Source organism: Protomyctophum parallelum, assembly GCF_964188405.1.
Source record: "Protomyctophum parallelum genome assembly, chromosome: 9".
In the NCBI taxonomy this organism is placed as follows: Eukaryota; Metazoa; Chordata; class Actinopteri; order Myctophiformes; family Myctophidae; genus Protomyctophum; species Protomyctophum parallelum.
The window spans coordinates 14908375-14928007 of record NC_139706.1 but is presented as its reverse complement, the minus strand read 5'-3'; the positions used below and the strand labels follow the sequence as shown (position 1 = coordinate 14928007).

Here is a 19633-nt window from a genome sequence, read left to right as displayed (position 1 = left end):
GCACACGTGTTTGTGGGGATCATGTCGTCGTAGGCAAACACCGGTGGATAATGACAAACTCACACAATCCATTGCCGAGGCGATGTGTCGTGAGCTTGTAGATCTGCAATTTTCTTTTTCTTTTTTTATATATTTTGAACGTAAACATTTTAACACGTTAATGCATTGTTAATTAAAAAAAAACGATTTTTTTGTAATTTATACTTTTGAATACTTAAGTATTTTTAAAAAGCAAACTGTACTTTAGATTACTTATGATTTTGAGTAGGAGCCTATACTCAAGTATACTTTTAACTGCAAAATGTGCAAATGTGACAAGCATGACTGGTTGAGTCATATTTAACAAGGAAGTTATCTATACTTTGACTCAAGTGCTGTACTTGAGTACTTTGTCCACCACTGTAGATTAGAAAGATTGACTCCACCCACCCAAATTATTTATTTAGACCCCCCCCCCCCCCCCCACTCTCTCTTCCCCCAGTCTCTCACATGCACGCACGCACACCCGCCCACACACGCACACAATCCACACCCTCTGTGCCCATACTTTGGCTCATCCCCTGCCCAGAGTGGGAGGAGAGGTTTAGCTGTCGTCCCTGTAGATGCCTGGCATCTCTGTAAGAGGAGGTGCATTCAGAAAGGTAAAGGAGGCAAAGAGTGAGAGAAATAGAGTTAGTTTCAGTGTGTGTGTGACTGTGTGTGTGTTTGTGTTTGTTCTGTGACCGGCCGGGGGACCTTTGCCAAAAAGTGCAGGAGCTCATCTGAAATCCATTAATTCCCTGGATACTGCGTTCCCGCAGTCATTTAGCTCCATTGACACACAGCTGCTCTAAGGGCTCCTATTTGATGATAAAAAGCAGCAGCCCATACATGTAGCAGCAGCTCTGCCAAGGCACTCTTTCTTTCCCCCCTCCTCTCCTCTCATCGAGTCAGACGTTTTTTCCTAAACTCCAGAAGGCAAGAGCTGTGGGAGAAACGGGCTGGAAGATATACTCTACATGCCATCTCCTTCGTAACTTGGTAAATATCTTTATTTTACATGATGGCCCTTTTGTGTGTTTAGATTTGAGCTGAGATGTATTTTTAGGGTCTACTAAAAATGAAGTAAAGATTGTGATACTGTCAGAACAAAAAACAAAGCATTGATGACATATTTTATCGGTGTGACATTAGAATTCAAACACAAATGATATATTTTATGGTAGATTGCTGCATTTGGATACACATTCTTATCTTCTTTTTTTTGGTTGATTCCAGTTTTTTGGATTATTGGTTGGATACTGTCTAAAATACATTGCAAACTATAGGCTCGTAGCTTTCTCTCAGAGAACTCTGTTGCAGCTGTGGTGCAGAAAAACCCACAAGGCATTTTCCATCATCTTTTAAACTTTCCAGAGTGGCTCCTGGAGCCTAATCCAAACCATTCAGACACGCATACACACACACACACATACACACACGTGCACGCACACACACACACACACACACACACACACACACACACACACACATACTCCTACAGTATGACTAATATTAAGACATACCCACTCTGTAATGGCGGACTCATTTAGAAAGTTCTCTTGTAGAAGTCTAAGTTCGCCATTTTGACAAGACATAATTTGCCCACTGGTCTTGTGACATGCTAGAGTTTTTGTTGTTTCCCCCCCGGGCACCGTTTGGCCTTTTCTTTTATCTCTCATTTGAGAAAAGGGGATTTAATTAGACTCATTCTTTCTACACATGACTGCATAGCATACATTGTTGTGTTCCTGATCTCTGAGCTGTCTTCAAACTGTAATAAAGAATACAGTACAAGAGATTGGGTGGTATAGCCCACTCACCTTAATTCATTTGGATTGATTTATTATTATTTTCTTTTCATGGTGCACAGTGTGAGTGTGGATGAGGTGTGTACCAGGCAGCTGAGTACAATATCTTTTGAAAATGCCTTGATGTTGCATGTGGGCTTGACAAAGGTGCAGACAAAATTCATCAAAAGGGCAATGTGTCTGTGCAAGTGTAAACTTGGTGTGTGTGTGTGTGTGTGTGTGTGTGTGTGTGTGTGTGTGTGTGTGTGTGTGTGTGTGTGTGTGTGTGTGTGTGTGTGTGTGTGTGTGTGTGTGTGTGTGTGTGTGTGTGTGCGCTGTGCGATGCTTAGTCCTCGACATGAACGTAAACTGTGAATTGATAAGGCTTTGTTCATGAATCATTCGACTGTGACAACTTAAGAACCTCGCTGGAAATATATCTTACTCATTTCAATGCAGGGAAATGAGCTTTGCCTTTGCAAATGTGAACGCTGCCTGCCGGGGTGGGGCGTGTGTGTGTGTGTGTGTGTGTGTGTGTGTGTGTGTGTGTAAGTGTTTTCCACCATGAAACACCAGCTTTTTCCAAGCACATTCACTCTTGACAAATGCCCCACAGTCTTCCCGGTGGGCTAAAAAGGCTTCCCCCATATTCCACGTCATCCACCAAGAAAGGTCCTATAGCAGACCTCTCAACTGTAACTCTATGTTAGTGTACCTTGCTCCACAGACGAAGAAGACGAAGAGTGGTATGTTATAATTTAGCTATTGAAAAATAGCAGATCTACAAGCTCATAGCGCTACGAGCTTGTAGGTCTGCTATTTTTGAGCAGACCTGGAACAACTGGTCACTGGAACAAGATATTTTCGGATGGGGGGGGGGGGGTCGGCGGCCAATTACATTTTTGGGGGGTCCTTGACATGAAAATGTTTGAGAACGACTGGGTTTTCAGAAAACTGTCATGGATTTCGAAGGCATTTTGTAAAGAATCTTTTCTCAGGTCTAAATGGGTTATTTGTGGGAAAAAACTGAGAAAGAGCGAGACACTTTGACCTTTTTTTTTGAGGGGGTGCGATATTCATGACTTTGTTGTGTTGTTTTCTTTCTGCTTTCTGAAGTGGTCGCAGAGTCAGACGACCATCAAAAGGTAAAAAAAAAGGCCTAGTCGTCAGATCCAATCCAAGGCCCTATCGTCCGTTTGAGTTTGCGGGCCGCTGGGACAAGGTAGCGACGGTCACATATAAACACAGGAAACATCTGAAGGCCCTCGAAGATTCCGCAGCAGGAAACGCAGGACCCAGAGACTAAAAGGTACAACTCAGACACACAGATGACTTACAGTTACAGGATGACCTCTACATACAATATAAACATGTTTCTGTAAGGTTCTGAAAATATCCTATGGGCTCATTAGTGTGAGACTGTATGTGTATATGGCCCCCTGAGAGATTCCACATGTATGGACACAGTGATCTTAATGATCACTGCATGAAGCTACGGAGCTATAGAACTCATTTTAGACATGTGTTGTTAAACTTGTAATACTGTACCTTTTCAAGATGGGAACGCGCCTCTGTGTCATTTTAAGTATTGCTATATATCCCTGTGACATATTACTAGCGTCATGTCCAGGGGGTGTACTTGTACATCAAGCTGCCTCACGCTACAGAAACAGGAGATGGGCTCCTGCCCCCTATGGGCCTCATGGCTCGGCAAAGGCTACTTATATATCGTCACTGTTTTTTGTAAATCAATTTGCCCTATACTTGATCACACTATACAGCTTCACAAAAGTGTCAAACAATAGCAGATCAAAAGTGTCAAACAATAGCAGATCAAAAGTGTCAAACAATAGCAGATCAAAAGTGTCAAACAATAGCAGATCAAAAGTGTCAAACAATAGCAGTTCCGAAACCTCGAAATGCGGTGCGATGCACGTTTTGAGCTTGTTGATCTTGTTTTATTTGAACTTACTTACTGAAAAGTAACAGTTTTGGACGTATGAGGTTTCCACCACCCGACATAGAGACAACAGCAACATTATTTATATGATTGTTTTGTTTTTCAGAAAACTTAAAAGGTAGGATTTAGAAGGCTCATAGATCTACAAGCTCAAGATTTAGAAGGCTCAGATCTACAAGCGCCACGAGCTTGTAGGTCTGCTATTTTTGAAAAATCGAAGACAACTAGAAGGCAACTTTTAGAATCTGATCTCAGGTCAAAATGGGTTAAAGTTTCCGAATAGAAGCTTATTCTTTTTTGTGTGTGACAGTCAGACAAGTGAGTGACATTTCTTTCATTATAGCCAGTCCCAACCATGTCGCGCTGGGGGAGGAAAGACGTGAAGAAGGCACCCGAGGTGATCCGCACCGTGACCGAGGGCCTCAAGACCCTCTACCGCAAGAAGCTCCTGCCTCTGGAGGAGCACTACTGCTTCAATGACTTCCACTCCCAGAGTCTGGAGGACGCCGACTTCGACAACAAGCCCATGGTCCTGGTGGTGGGACAGTACTCCACCGGGAAGACCACCTTTATCAAGTAAGACGTCGTCATAGCGCGTATAGCTTCACTTCACACTGCCAGCAAACCCCCCAGAGTTGTTAATCACCATGGCAAGGAGCATCCCATTGACTCATTAATACAATTAACTCAGAACTCACAACAGAGCTGCATTCTACAGGTCATGTTAACCTCCTAATATCACACAGGTGCATTGTATAGGACTCGTTAACCCCCACTATGGCTCTTACAAGTTGCTTTAACCCATTTTAAGGGAACCCCTTTTGGTGTTTTAAACATTATGTTATAATTTAGCTATTGAGAAAATAGCAGATCTACGAGCTTGTAGGTCTGCTGTTTTTGAAAAATCGTGAAATTGTGGCACAAATCTTTGAATATATATTTCAGAGCGAACGTTTTTAACTAAAATATTGGCTTCTGAGGGGTCCCTGGAACTACATATTTTGAGATGGGGGTCCGTGGCCCAATAGAGATAATTCTGGGGGTCCTTGACATGAAAAAGGTTGAGCCCCACTGACATAGAAACATGGGGTTTTTCAGAAAAATGTTAGGATTTAGAAGACATCTTTTAATCGACTTCACAGTCCAAAATGGGTTAAGTAACTAGTCAACTAGTCGACTAGTAAATCCACTAGTCGACCTTGTTGGTACTAGTTGACTAGTACCAACAATCTTGTAGGCCTGAAGATCAGCTAGATTATAGTTAAAGTCACCAATGTACACAGTTTTAAATGTACAACTATTATTATTATTATTATTATTATTATTATTACATAATAGGTAGGCCAAGATAACAACTAGTCGACTAGTAAACTAGGCAACTAGTCAACTAGTAAAAATCACTAGAAATGAAAGCCCTATAGTGCTGCGTGGCTAACATCAATCACTAGTTGAAATAAATGCATGAACTTATTATGGACACATCAGTTACTGTACTGTAAGTAAGTTGTTAACTTTCGAGGAAGCCATTGGATTCTGCTATACTTGCAGAGACTTGAAACTGGCTTGAAATGGGTAACCTGACACACTAAATATCAGCGGGTGGGGTTTTGTTATGTCTATGAAAATCGTCCATGACTTGGTTCTGGTTCTGTGATGCCCCTTGGAGAAAGTTTAAACATGCAGAGAATGGCCTCTTTATATGCAATATGATTATGACTGAAGCCTTAATTAGACAAGAACATGTATGGTCCTTATATGGTGCACTTTAGCTGTTCCTGTGACCACCGGTGGGAAGAAAATAAGTACATTTGATTTACTTAAGTAAACCCCAAGTAAGAGTTAATTGTACTTACTTTTCCTTCTATGCAGTTCTACTCCACTACATCTTAGATCCAAATATTGTACTTTTACTACACTACCGGAAATTTATTTGAAAACTTGCGTTACTAGTTAGGCTACTTTGTAGTTTTGGATTATTATTACAAAACATTGGCCATTTTCAAAGGATTCTTTAATACTTTTGAACTGCATTCTGCACAATGTCAGTACTTTTTGTACTTTAAGTACATTTCAATACCAATACCTTCGTATTTTTTACTCAAGTAAAAAAATAATATTCCAGACTTGTACTTGTATATGGACTAGAGGATTTAGAAGATTTATTTTTTTAATTTCGAGGTCAGGCCTAAATGGGTTAAAATAAAAACATTTGAGTACTGCCTGTGGCTGACACTGACAGGTACCTGCTGGAGCAGGACATACCCGGGAGCAGGGTGGGACCCGAGCCCACCACCGACTGCTTCACCGCCATCATGCACGGCGAGGTGGAGGGCGTGATCCCCGGCAACGCCCTCATCGTGGACCCCAATAAGCCCTTCCGCAAGCTCAACCCCTTTGGCAACACCTTCCTCAACAGGTGAGTGCATGGGAGAGAGAGAGAGTGGCAACACCTTCCTCAACAGGTGAGTGCATGGAGAGAGGCAGGGGCGGACTTAGGAATCTGGAGGCCCGTTTCAAGACCAAATATAAGGCCCCCATATATACCTAATGTGACATAATTATCCTGTTGATACAGGCATATTGATACAAATAGTTTTAGACTGTTCAATATCGCGCGCAGTCATTACTCTCGACAATTACGCTGTAACAACACCCCCCTCATCCTGTCGACCCTTCACAATAAAGTGTCTCCCCTTTACCTCCCAATACCGCACATTTTACCCAGGTTATTAACAGGAAATAAGTGTAACTTAACATCGCGGGAGAGAGTGAGGCAGCGAGTGAGAGAGGGCTGAGGGTGGCGGGGGGTTGACTGACGCCACCCTCATGGTGAAACATAGCTAAGGCCTCCTATGGGGAGAGGCTTGAGATAGCAGACGAAATGCAGAGGAACTTTGGAGCAACCAAAATGGGGACGCCCGCCAGCCACCTCTTAATGTTGCTAACGGACGTTGTAATACAATTGTGAAACTGTGATATTAGCAAACGAAATGTTTGAAACATCAGACAAGCTGGAGGCTACATTTCTCAAAAGGAACAATGCGTGTGTATTATCGACCCATTCTGTATACGGGAGCCCCTTTTGGTGTTTTATTATTAAGCATTCTGTTATCCTTTTTAGCTGTTGAAAAATAGCAGATCTACAAGCTCGTAGCACGGCACCGAGTGCTGCGAGCTATGAGCTTGTGGATCTACTGTTTTCTTTTTTTTCACTGTTTTGTTTATTCAAGACTCAGGGTATACAGTAAATCAAACAAAATGACAGTATATGTGACACACCCATACGGAACATATCAAAGAAATAACATGTACATATATAAATGTTGTGAGCACCATACACAAAATATTGTGGCAGCATCAAATAAAATAAAATAAATAAGATAAAAAGTTGCATAGTCCTATGCTAACATGCTTGCATAGTCCTATATGAACATTGATAACCACATAACCTGAACCAAGTTTTAAAACAAAAACAAGACAAACATACAAGACAAGACAAGACAACATGGCATGGTCATTGGTCACCCTTTCAAAACACAATGGACGTGCCAGTGCATCCACACATGGCTCCTAATAATAAATATACTGAACAACCCAGCTACGTCGGGAATCTAGCATGCTCAAATCCAGGATTAAACTCATTCAATCTGGAATATCTTGAAACTGCAAGTCATTTACTAGTGCGAGGAAGGGGCCCCATGTGTCCTCAAATTTGGATACAGAGCCTCTCAGGGTACATCTATTTTTTTCTAATTTAATAAAGTGGAGTACGTCTCTAATCCAGTGGAGATGGGTTGGGGGAACAGAGGACTTCCATTTCATCAGAATTAGACGCCTAGCTAAGAGAGTGGTAAAGGCCACCAAGTGAGCTTCGTATTTTGACAGGAACAGATCAGGGGAAGAGATTCCGAAAATAGCTGTCATTACATTTGGTTCAAATGGTACCCCAACACTACTCGACATAGTGTCAAAGATCTTAGTCCAATACCTACGTAAAGAAGGGCATGACCAAAACATATGTATATACGTGGCAGGGGCCGAACGACACCTATCACACAGGGGATCAATATCACCATATATTTTGGATAACCTAACTTTAGTGAAATGCACACGATGGATGATTTTGCATTGGATTAGCCCATGCCTCGCACAAATGGAAGAAGAGTGGACAAGACGTAAAATATCTTCCCAATCACCATCTGAGATCTCTTCTCCTAAATCCTCTTCCCATCTGTTCTTAATATTTTCTATTGAAGTAGGCCGCAAAGAGAAAATACAATTGTACATAACCGATATTAGGCCCTTTGTGCTCGACAATGGAGTTAAGAAGGAATCAACCACAGTGGCCTCTGGAAGGTTTGGAAATACAGGGTTAAGGCTACGCACAAAACTGCGAACCTGAAGATATCGAAAGAAGTGTTGATTTGAAAGGGAATATTTCCCAGACAGCTGTTGAAAGGAGGCAAATACCTTGTCAATATACAGATCACTGAGCTTTGTAATACCAAGTGATGACCATAAAGAGAAGGTATTATCACTCAAAGATGGATGGAATAAAGGGTTTGCTGTTATTGGGGCAAGGAAGGACTGGGCCTGTAGACCAAAGTGGCGCCTGAATTGATTCCAAATTTTAAGTGTGGATTTGACAATAATATTCTTAGAATAAGGGGTAAGAGAAAAACGAATAGGGGTATGAATAAGAGCAGTTAACGAGGCAGGCCTTACTGAGGAAGATTCCATCTCAATCCATGTTGGACGTAAAGGTGATTTCTCCAACATCAGCCAATGTTGCAAAATTCTAAGATTGGCTGCCCAGTAATAAAACCTAAAGTTAGGTAGGGCTAACCCACCGTGAGGTTTGGGTCTTTGTAATAATGTTTTACTGATCCTGGGAACTTTTTTATTCCAAATAAATTCTGAGATCATGCGATCAATTTTATCAAAAAAAGAGAGGGGGAGAAAAATGGGCAGGCACTGGACAAGATACGAGAACTTTGGGAGAGAATTCATCTTGACACAATTAACCCGTGCAGCAAGAGATAAAGGCAATAGAGACCACCGTTCAAAATCTTCCTGGAAACGAGTCTTCAAACTTGTCTCTAATCTGAATACCAAGGTATTTAAAACCATTCAGAGCTATTTTAAATTGAAAATTGCTCAGCGGGTAATTACGTGCGGCTGCGTTTAATGGGAGTAACTCACTTTTATCGAGATTCAGCTTATAACCAGAGATGAGGCCAAATGAGGAGAAAATATCAAGTATCGCCGGAATGGACGTAGATATGTCAGAAATATACAAAAGTGAATCATCTGCATAAAGGGATGTTCGCTGCTCAGTGTAAATAAAGTAAATCATCTGCATAAAGGGATGTTCGCTGCTCAGTGCCATTTCTAACTACACCCGTTATGCGAGGGCTTGATCCAAGTGCAATAGCCAACGGTTCGATGGCGATATCGAACAGAAGTGGACTCAAATTACAGCCCTGCCTGGTCGAGCGATACAGAGGGAATTGTGCTGAACGGGTATTATTGGTCCTTACTGATGCAGTAGGAGATGTATAAAGCAGTTTCACCCAAGACACAAAGTTGACCCCAAATCCAAACTTCTCCAATGTACTAAAGAGGTACCCCCATTCCAGGACCTACTGTTTTTGAGAAATCGTGAAAATGTGGCGCACGTCTTTGAACATAAATTCTTTCAAACGTACGTTTTTAACTCAAATCTTTGCTTCTGGGGGGGGGGGGGGGTCCCTGGAACAACATATTTTCAGATGGGGGTTGGCGGCCAATTACATATATCGTTTTTGGGGTCCCCTTGACATGAAGTAGATTGAGAACCACTGATATAGAAAAAGGGATTTCAGAAAACTGTCAGGATTATGAAGACAATTCGACGTCAGGCCTAAATGGGTTTTAAAACACATCCCCACTGGCATTAGAAATGAATGCCCGAGAGGGGGATATTGAAAGCAGTGGCATGCATCCCCCCCCCCCCCCCCCCAACGAATTGAACCCTGAGTTTAGTTATCCAGCGATAAGAGCCACTAACATAAGGACGATGAAAGCAAGGAACCAGGAGCCCCGAAAGTGAGAGTTGATATCCCTCGCTCGCCACCGAGGGGGATCAGGGAAAGGAGAGATAACAGCAGAGAGAGAGAGAGAGAGAGAGAGAGAGAGAGAGACAGCTTTTTTAGCTCTATGGAATTTTAGAGTCTCGGTGCCAAATTTCAAAGCGGGGAGTCACTTGCCTTATTTGTGGAAAAAACTGGAGAAAGAGCGAGACATCACCCGCGAGAGGGGCGATGAAAGCTCATGTACGCATGAAGGGGAGCTTTGCAATGTACTCCGGGTTCAAAGGCAAGGTCAGAGGGGGCTCTGTTCCGTGGACCCTCCCAGTTCAAAGACAAACAGATGACGCCACTTGACTGCAGTAGGGTTTTTTGTTATTTTTTTCTCTCTGTGCAAGAGAAACGTAACACATGTTGCGCTTTTTCCCCCCACCAGCTTTGTTTACTCTCTAGACCATTCTGACCTGAGATCAGATTCTAAAATTGTCTTCTACATCCTGACAGTTTTCTGAAAAAGCTATGTTTCTATGTCAGTGGTTCTTCGATTTTTCAAAAATAGCAGACCTACAAGCTCGTAGTGCGCCACTCGGTGGTGCGCTATGAGCTTGTAGCTCTGCTATTTTTCAATAGCTAAAGCATAACATAATGCTAACACCAAAAGGCGTTCCCGCACAGAATGGGCTAGACTGCCAGCTCTGTGTGGGTAATGTTGTTTCATTGATGTAATCCCTAAACCAAATCGTTGTAAGACCCCAGCATGCCTTTCACAATGAAGCCCCACTATAGTCTCCGTTAATGGGACACGTAATGTCCCAAAAACAGGACAGGCCAAAAAAGATTATTGAAACAGTCATGAGCTCATGTTAGACGGCGGGTTTCCACTTAGAAAGAAAGGGTTCAGTAAAAAGCTCTGTTTGTTTCATTCTTTTGCTTTCCTTTTTTTCCAAGGGAGTCCCTCACCACCTCTGGCGGGGTGTTTGTGATCATGTTTGCGTCTCTCTCCCTTTGCTTTGACTTCCCGTTCTGGGAAACCGGTGGGCCGGCAGGCTCGTTAAGCTCGTCAGCCACAGGAAGACGCACATGTTGTTCTAAGCCACACATCGTTAGTGCCCCTTATTGTTTTTGATTCTGGCACTGGTGGCCATTTTCCAACCAGGAAGCCCTGAAGCAACGAGATGAAGGCTTCTACACAATAGACCTCGCATGCTGGAACGGGGAGGGGTGTGTGTGTGTGTGGGGGGGTGGGGGGGGCTTCCAATCTGCTCCTTGGAACACATTCACCTAGCCCGGCCTGATAACAGATAACCATATTTCACATGATTAAGATTCCTTCCACCACCCCTTTGGCTTTCAACGGAGTATTTGAAGCGAGAATCCGACCTCGGCGACCTCCATACCACGGGAGAGATCATTCCAGAACTAGCTGTCATAAGATGCGTGCGTGTGTGTGTGTGTCAGTGTGAGTCAGTGTTCCCCTCTCTCTTCTGTTTTTTTTGTAATGGACGCCTGCAGGTTCCAGTGCGCCCAGCTGCCCAACCAGGTTCTGGAGAGCATCAGCATCATCGACACACCGGGCATCCTGTCCGGCGCCAAGCAGAGAGTGAGCAGAGGTGAGAAAGGCTTTGGTAAAGGTGAGGTGAGGGGCATGATGGGGGAAGGGAACCATGAGCAGGAGAAAAGACGCACATCCCTGAAAAGCTTGACTTCACACGCTCATCATCATCGTCGCCATCCTCTTAAGCTGACACACCTGTCTAACTCATTTTGGGACTGACATCCTCTTCGTTAGTTCGTTCTGTGTCACAATAACACTTGGCTACGGAGGCAGGGTGAGGTAAACAAAGAGGAAAATAATTATAGACGGAGGAATTCCAAATTCCACTTGCACATCTGGAAGTAGTGCGAGACTATAATAAACCCCATACTCGCCATGCCTCGTCGTCATCCATCTTATCTGTATAGTCGTTTTACTTTTTCAAATCCTCCACCCACTTTTTTTAAATTTGGTTCATTCAGTCTGCTATCACTTAAAGTCATTGTGCATGAGCAACTAACAACATTAAATGGGTATCATGTTGATATGCACACACACACACACTGACACACCCCTAGGGTACTGTAGGTATACCCTCACAAAAACATGCAGTAAACCTGGTCTCTAAACTACCTCCAGCCGGGGCGCCTGATGGAGGGGAAAGGAACTGGTCGGAATAACGTCCGGGGAAACTCCCCCCGTCCGTCAGGTGAAAAGAAGCAGCTTGGACTCCTCATGCATAGAAGGAAGCATGAGGTCAGTCCGCTGCCCCCCCCCCAGGTTGGCAGAGGAAGTGTAGCACCCAGTATTACATTAGATAAATGACACTGGGTGAAAAAATGGGTTGCAAAATCGTGGGATAAAAAGTATATTTTTTAAAAAGATATGCGCACACACCCCCACCCCCACACTCACACTCACATACACGCACAAACAATACTATAGTATGGAAGTATCATATTAGAGAATTTGCACTTTAAAGTCAAGGAACTTTTTTTGGTTCAAAGTTGTAACATGTCCAAGGTTGGGGGCCGCGATCAGAGGCTCAGGTACAGGAATGTACGTAAATACGATAGAATATGAAATAGATAAGAGGGGCCTGGGGATTTCTGATGAGCTGGGGGTCCAGCGAGGTTCAGAGGAAAACAAAGGAGCTGAGAAGGGTTTGTGTCTACTGTATGTTAACCTCTCCTCCCCTCTCTACTGTACGTTAACCTCCTCCCCTCTCTCTGTAGTCAGGCTTCCGGACTGGGAAGTGGGACATTTGGTATTGTCTTTTGTATTGGCCTAAAATATTGTCTATGACATTCATGAATCCACTTGCTGACCGGCTGACGGCATTGGGCAATTCTTTTAATAGGGGTTTATATGTGCCATTGTTTATTGTTTATTTGTGCCATGTATTTATATGTACCATTAACATGCTATATAAGGCAAGATGTTCACATTTTCATTATGCTTTATGTACAGTAGCATGTGACATTTCAAACTAGGGGGTTTTCATGATTATGAACCCATTTCAAGCATTATAGTTTGGCACAGAAAACACAGAAAACGGCCATAGCCAAGGAGTGTTTTTTGTGCAAAACTAATGCTTGGAATGGATTCAGAATCATGAAAACCCCCTAGTTTGACATGTCACATGCTACTTAAAGCATAAATGAATTTAGATTTTTTTGCCTTATATAGGACGTCAATGGTATATGGTCTCACATATAAACCCCATAAATACCGGCAAGTGGATTCATGAATGTATATGTATATATAGAAAAAAAATTAGGCCAATAATAAAAAAACTATATAGGCCTACCAAATTTCTCACCCCACAACCCCGGCTGACCGGACTATACTGTGTGTGGGTGTGTGTAAAGCCTATACAACGTACTTTGACGTACCAAAGTGTCACTCTGTGAAACTGTGTGTGTGTGCGTGTGCATGTGCGTGTGCGTGCGTGCGAGCGTACATATATTTAGTCGACTAAATGTCATAAGATTTTAGTCGACTAAATCTAGTTGATTTAGTCGACTAAAATGTATTTTGGCGGGTCTTGTTAGTTTCCATTGTGAAAATAGGTAGTCGACGAACATTTTTCGTCTTCGTTTTAGTCGACGAAAACAACAATCATTGCCGTCCGTTCGTATCGGAGCCTAGCACACAGCGAAGTCACCCTCTTCTTCTTCCCTCTCTCTCCTCTCGAACGACAACAAGGCTACGACTTCCCGGCCGTGCTGCGCTGGTTCGCCGAGCGAGTGGACCGCATCATCCTCCTCTTCGACGCCCACAAGCTGGAGATCTCGGACGAGTTCTCCGAGGCCATCGGCGCGCTGCGCGGCAACGAGGACAAGCTCCGCGTGGTGCTCAACAAGGTTATAATAGTTTTGGTTTTTTTCATTATAGTTTAGTTTTAGTTAGTTTTTAGAGCGGGTTTGCTAGTTTTTATTTTGGTGAAATGCTTAGTTTTAGTTTAGTTTGAGTTTTTTTCGTACTTTGGTTTATTTGTGGGTTAGGGTTAGCGTGGCTACATGCTGCCGTACGGTGCTGAAAACTGCCGTAAAACTTGTTGGAGAAATGAGGAAATGAATCGAATGCATTTAAAAGGATTATATTATAAATATCCGAAAGGCATATAAATATTGATAGAAAACTAAGGGTATTTTGTCTATAATTTCAGTTAGTTTGAGTTAGTTTTGAGGACACACAATACAGTTTCAGTTTAGTTATCGTTTTTTAATTTAGTTTTAGTTTTTATTAGTTTCAGTTAACTAAAATGTTTTGTTAATTCTAGTTTTCGTTTTTTAGTTATTTTTAGTTAACTATTATAACCCAACAAGGCGGACATGGTGGACACGCAGCAGCTGATGCGCGTCTACGGCGCCCTCATGTGGTCGCTGGGCAAGGTGTTCGGGACGCCCGAGGTGCTGCGCGTCTACATCGGGTCCTTCTGGTCCGAGCCGCTGCTGGTGGCCGACAACCGCCGGCTGTTTGAGCTGGAGGAGGAGGACCTGTTCAACGACATCCAGAACCTGCCGCGCAACGCCGCCCTCCGCAAGCTCAACGACCTGGTCAAGAGGGCGCGCCTGGTCCGGGTGGGTTGAGTGAGCCGGAGTGAAATGATGTCTTTCCCCAATCTCACTTTCTTTATTTCTTTATTTCTTTATTTCTTTATTTGTATTTATTTATTTATTTATTTATTTATTTATTTATTTATTTATTTATTTATTTATTTATTTATTTATTTATTTATTTATTTATTTATTTATTTATTTATTTATTTATTTATTTATTTATTTATTTATTTAGTTTTCACATCAATGTAAATGGGCCAGAGTTAGCCGAAGCTAATTTCATCTGTAGTCCCTGGGCAGGCCGCTCTTATCGTTTCTTGACAAAGGGGGGTAGTTCTGTTTTTTTGAGCGGTGGCTAACTGCTCCTATGACTGGCCGTGTGTGTGTGTGTGTCTGTCTGTCTGTATGTATGCCTGTCTGTCTGTCTGTTTGTTTGTTTGGGGTACGACCCGTTGACCCCTGCAATTGATTGGGGTCAGATTCGATGCGGGTCACTCACTGTTAACCCATTCTGACCTGAGATCAGATTCAAAAAATGTCTTCTACATCCTGACAGTTTTCTGAAAAAGCTATGTTTCTATGTCAGTGGTTCTTTGATTTTTCAAAAATAGCAGACCTACAAGCTCGTAGCGCGCCACTCGGTGGCGTGCTATGAGCTTGTAGATCTGTTATTTTTCAATAGCTAAAGCATAGCCTAAAGGGCTCATTGTTGAGCAGACTGCACCGCTCATTTCACACGGGTGTGATCTTTTATCATTTATATGAAGTTTGGTTTAACACCGTTTTCCCAGAGTAAAAGGTTGGGGGGAAAAAACTCTCCCAAGCTCTGTGGTTGATTATCCCCTTTTGGTGTTTTTATAACATTATGTTATAATTTAGCTATTGAAAAATAGCAGATCTACAAGCTCATAGCGTGCCACCGAGTGGCGCGCTACGAGCTTGTAGGTCTGCTATTTTTGAGAAATCGAAAAAGACCGACATAGAAACATGGCTTTTTCAGAAAACTGTCAGGATGTAGAAGACATTTTTAGAATATGTTTCCCATAATGCCAAAGCTATACTAAAGTGTGCTATAGTGTTTCACTCACTATAACGTTCTCCTTCATCCATCTGAAATCCCATCACTATTATTCAGGTTCACGCACACATCATCAGCCACCTGAAGCAGGAGATGCCCTCCGTCTTCCGCAAAGACAACAAGAAGAAGAACCTCATCTACCAGCTACCCGTCATCTTCGCCAAGATCCAGCTACAGCATCACATCTCACCCGGAGACTTCCCAGACGCTGCTAAGATGCAGGTAAATATTTTCTTTTCATAAGCTGTTCTTGGCTAACCTCGCCTCACCAGGCTTTCCACCGCCTCGGAGGAAAGCCTGGTCTCTGTTTCAAAAGTCTGTATGATCCGGTCTGGAGCGGATGATATCGTTACGTCATGTTGTAGTATTGTTTTGTAGTCGACAGGCAGGAACAACAGGCAACTTCCTTTTCCCTCAAACCGATTTTTCTCAATAAAAGCTCTCGTAGCCTGTAGCTTTTATTGAGAAAAACCGGTTTGAGGGAAAAGGAAGTTGCCGCCTGTTGTTCCTCCCTGTCGACTACAAAACAATACTACAACATGACGTAAAGATATCATCCGCCCCCCCCCGACAGGATCATATACCCTAAATGCATTCCACAATGCACAAAATGCATTGTGGAATGCATTTCCTGGGCCTGGCGTCGTCATGCCAGGGGGCGGGACTGCGACGCTCTATTGTTGTCACTGCAGGAAACATTAGTTGCTTGGCAACATGAATCAACTCTAAAATTGATTTCAGCTGGATGAAGGAGAACGTTATAGTGAGTGAAACACTAGCACACTTTAGTAGCTTTGGCATTATGGAAAACATATTAACCTAATGTCCTAATTTGATTCAAGATAATACTGAAGTGATGTTCTCTCTGTCCTATAGTGCTCCTTGTAAAGTACCTTGAGCTGTAACTGTGTATTGAAGAGGGTATACATATAAAGATGATGATGATGATGACCCATATCATTTTGAGATTGGATTATTAAGGAATTAATACAATAATCTTCTGTTTCATTCCTGGATCAGTGTTGATCTCGTCGACCAAAACTGAGACGAAATTTTTTCGTCGACTACCTTTTTTCACTGATGGAAACTAAATGTCAACAAAAGAAAATAGACTAAAATGTTAGGAAGGGACTAGTGGACAAGATAATCCAGTATCATTTTACACTTAACACTGAAAATAGCAGATCTACAAGCTCACAACGAGCTTGTAGATCGGCTATTTTCAGCAAGTGTAAAATCAGTCATTACGACGGCATCAATGCGCGCCAAAATAAATTTTAGTCGACTAAATCAGCCGTAGATTTAGTCTACTAAAGTCGTATGACATTTAGTCGACTAAAACTAGACTTAACACTAAGACATTCCTGGGGGACTAAAATGTGTCAAAAGACTATGACTAAAAACTAAAATAAAAAAATTGCTGCCAAAAACAACACTGTATTGGATGACACATGTCTGTCAGTGGCGTGCACAGATAGACACTAGGGGGTGCTAGAGCGCCCCCTGCCTTTGCCCTCTGGACAGCAATTAGCCTTTTGGAAAAAATAATTGATCAATTATTGATTAAAAAAAAGCTTCTAATATATCATTTATGCCCCAAAATCTATAAATCGCACACTATTAAGGCAACCGGACGGTTCCACGCACTGCACAAGGTGCCCTTTTTCACTTGAGCACCTCGCCTCTAAATGTCTGTGCACGCCACTGATGTCTGTTTGTTCTTTTGCACTGGTTTTCCGCCATCGAAGGAGCAACTGATGGTCCACGACTTCACCAAGTTCAAGACCCTGAAGCCCAACCTCATGGCGGCGCTGGACGAGCTTCTCTCCAACGACATCGCCCAGCTCATGCCCCTGCTGCGGCAGGAGGAGCTGGACGACCGCGACCTGCCCGGCGTGCAGGGCGGGGCCTTCCTGGGCACGCGCGGCGGGCCCTTCCAGGAGGGCGACCCCTTCGCCATGCTGGAGAACGGCGGCGGAGACTCGGCGATGGACACGGACGGGGACGAGGTCTGGGTGGTGACCAAGGACAAGCCCAAGTACGACGAGATCTTCTACAACCTGGCGCCCGACGAGGGCAAGCTGAGCGGCACCAAGGCTAAGGACTGGATGGTGAGCACCCGCCTGCCCAACTCGGTGCTCGGGCGCATCTGGAAGCTGTCGGACGTGGACCGCGACGGCATGCTGGACGACGAGGAGTTCGCCCTGGCCAGCCACCTGATCGAGGTGAAGCTGGAGGGCCACGGCCTTCCTCCCATGCTCCCAAACCGCCTCATCCCTCCCTCCAAACGCCGGCAGAAAGGTTCTGACATATAATAAGACACGACACACTGCGTCCCCCCGTCCCCCCCTAAAAGGTGAGAAAGACTCTCCACTAATGCCCCCCCTCCCCCTCCCCCTCCCTCCCAACCTACACTCATGCTACTGTTTCTCTGTCCGTCTCCCATAACCTCCCCCCCCCCGTGTGTGCCGAGTTTGACCAGTTTCCATTACCTTTTTTCTGTGGTCCCTTGATTTTGATCTGGGGAAAACAATGGAACACGTTCGATCACACATTGTGTGGTCTATAGGGGGCTAGCCCATTCTGACCTGAGATCAGATTCTAAAAATGTCTTTATACGTCCTGACAGTTTTCTGAAAAAGCCATGTTTCTATGTCAGTCGTTCTTCGATTTTTCTAAAATAGCAGACCTACAAGCTCATAGCGCGCCACTCGGTGGCGCGCTATGAGCTTGTAGATCTGCTATTTCTCAATAGCTAAAGCATAACATAATGCTAACAGCAAAAGGGGTTCCCGCCCCAAAATGGGATAGCTATTCAGACTATTCAGATCTAGTTGAAAATATTCCAAATGGATTCCTGTACGTTTTCATTCATATAATGTCATAATGTTCTTTCATATAATTATGCTCTTAAAAAAGGGTTTGCTGGGCGGAGTTAACAAAGGCTGGCAGGCACACTCTATTGAGTTAAGAAATATTCACTGCTTTTTATTTACAATGTTTGAAAGGATACAGGACAAAGCATTCTGTATTCATTGATTCAGAACATTCCTTATACTATGACTTTTTAGACCAGACTGGCACAGTATTATTATATTTGGCAGTACATGTTAATGCATTGCCACTTGATTCTCTGGTCATTTAAATGTATTTTACATGTACAGTAGAAAATAAATTATGCTGTAATGATGCACACGCTTCTTTTTCTTGCTTCAGCTTAAATGTGATCGACTCAAAAACGACTCAAACTCTGACATCCTTTGAAATGCCCACAGATTTTCCTTAAAGGCTTTTATCTGCCACACCATTTTGTGATGTTTTTTTTTCATCAGCCTTATAGTGTTTTGTAATTATTGCTTGTTTGTATTGTATGTTGTAGGGGAATAAATGCCTCTGTTGTATAAATAAATGAATGTCACATGCAATGATGGAATTCCACACAAAATAAAAGATGTATTCATATCTTGCTGACTACTGTAGCCTTACACAGTTTACCAACTGTTCCCATATCAGCATTTATCACAATAACCAAATAAAACTTCAGTGACTGTGTGTATTGCCTGTTGTGTCACTTATTTGGGTCATGGTTGACAGATAAAAGACTAGCACTTCAATGCAGTGTTTTGTAACATTTTATAAGTTAGTAAAGTACAAGAAAACAAAAAAAAAACTATCTCCAGACCTGAGGACGATTCTACAAATGTCTTTTTCTGCCGTTTTCTGAAAAACCCTATGTTTCTATGTCAGTGGTTCTCAATATTTCATGTCAAGGACGCCCACAAATATCTGTATTTAGCCGCCAACCCCCATGTGAAAATATGTAGTCCCAGAAGCAAAGATATGAGTTCAAAACGTTCGCTCTGAAAGAATATACATTCAAAGATTTGCGCCACGTTTTGACGATTTAAAAAAAATAGCAGACCTACGACTACGAGCTTGTAGGTCTGCTATTTTTTTTTAAATGAGCTTGTAGATCTGCTATTTTTATAAGTATATATATATATATATAAGTATATAACATAATGCTTAAAACACCAAAAGGGGTTCCCGCCTACTTGATGCATACGTTAAAGAGAAGTATTTCGTGTGTCGTTAAAGTTGGCTGAAAGACCTTATGGGC

The 19633-nt window shown here is 42.8% G+C and overlaps 1 protein-coding gene across 2 annotated transcripts; it reads left to right on the top strand.

The window, feature by feature from the left end:
- Positions 1 to 628: 628 nt before the first annotated feature.
- ehd2b (EH-domain containing 2b) lies at positions 629 to 19065 on the top strand. Of its 2 annotated transcripts, none has more exons than XM_083773650.1 (9): positions 629 to 1020; positions 2925 to 3117; positions 4112 to 4344; positions 6008 to 6184; positions 11349 to 11467; positions 13579 to 13736; positions 14202 to 14456; positions 15571 to 15735; positions 17262 to 19065. In XM_083773650.1, exons 3-9 carry the CDS (start codon positions 4124 to 4126, stop codon positions 17826 to 17828), a joined length of 1662 nt encoding a protein of 553 aa, XP_083629776.1. In that variant the 5' UTR covers positions 629 to 1020; positions 2925 to 3117; positions 4112 to 4123; the 3' UTR covers positions 17829 to 19065. The 2 variants fall into 2 exon arrangements, with proteins under 2 accessions (XP_083629776.1, XP_083629777.1); XM_083773651.1 differs by having other exon boundaries at positions 631 to 1020; positions 11349 to 11446.
- The last annotated feature ends 568 nt before the right edge of the window (positions 19066 to 19633 follow it).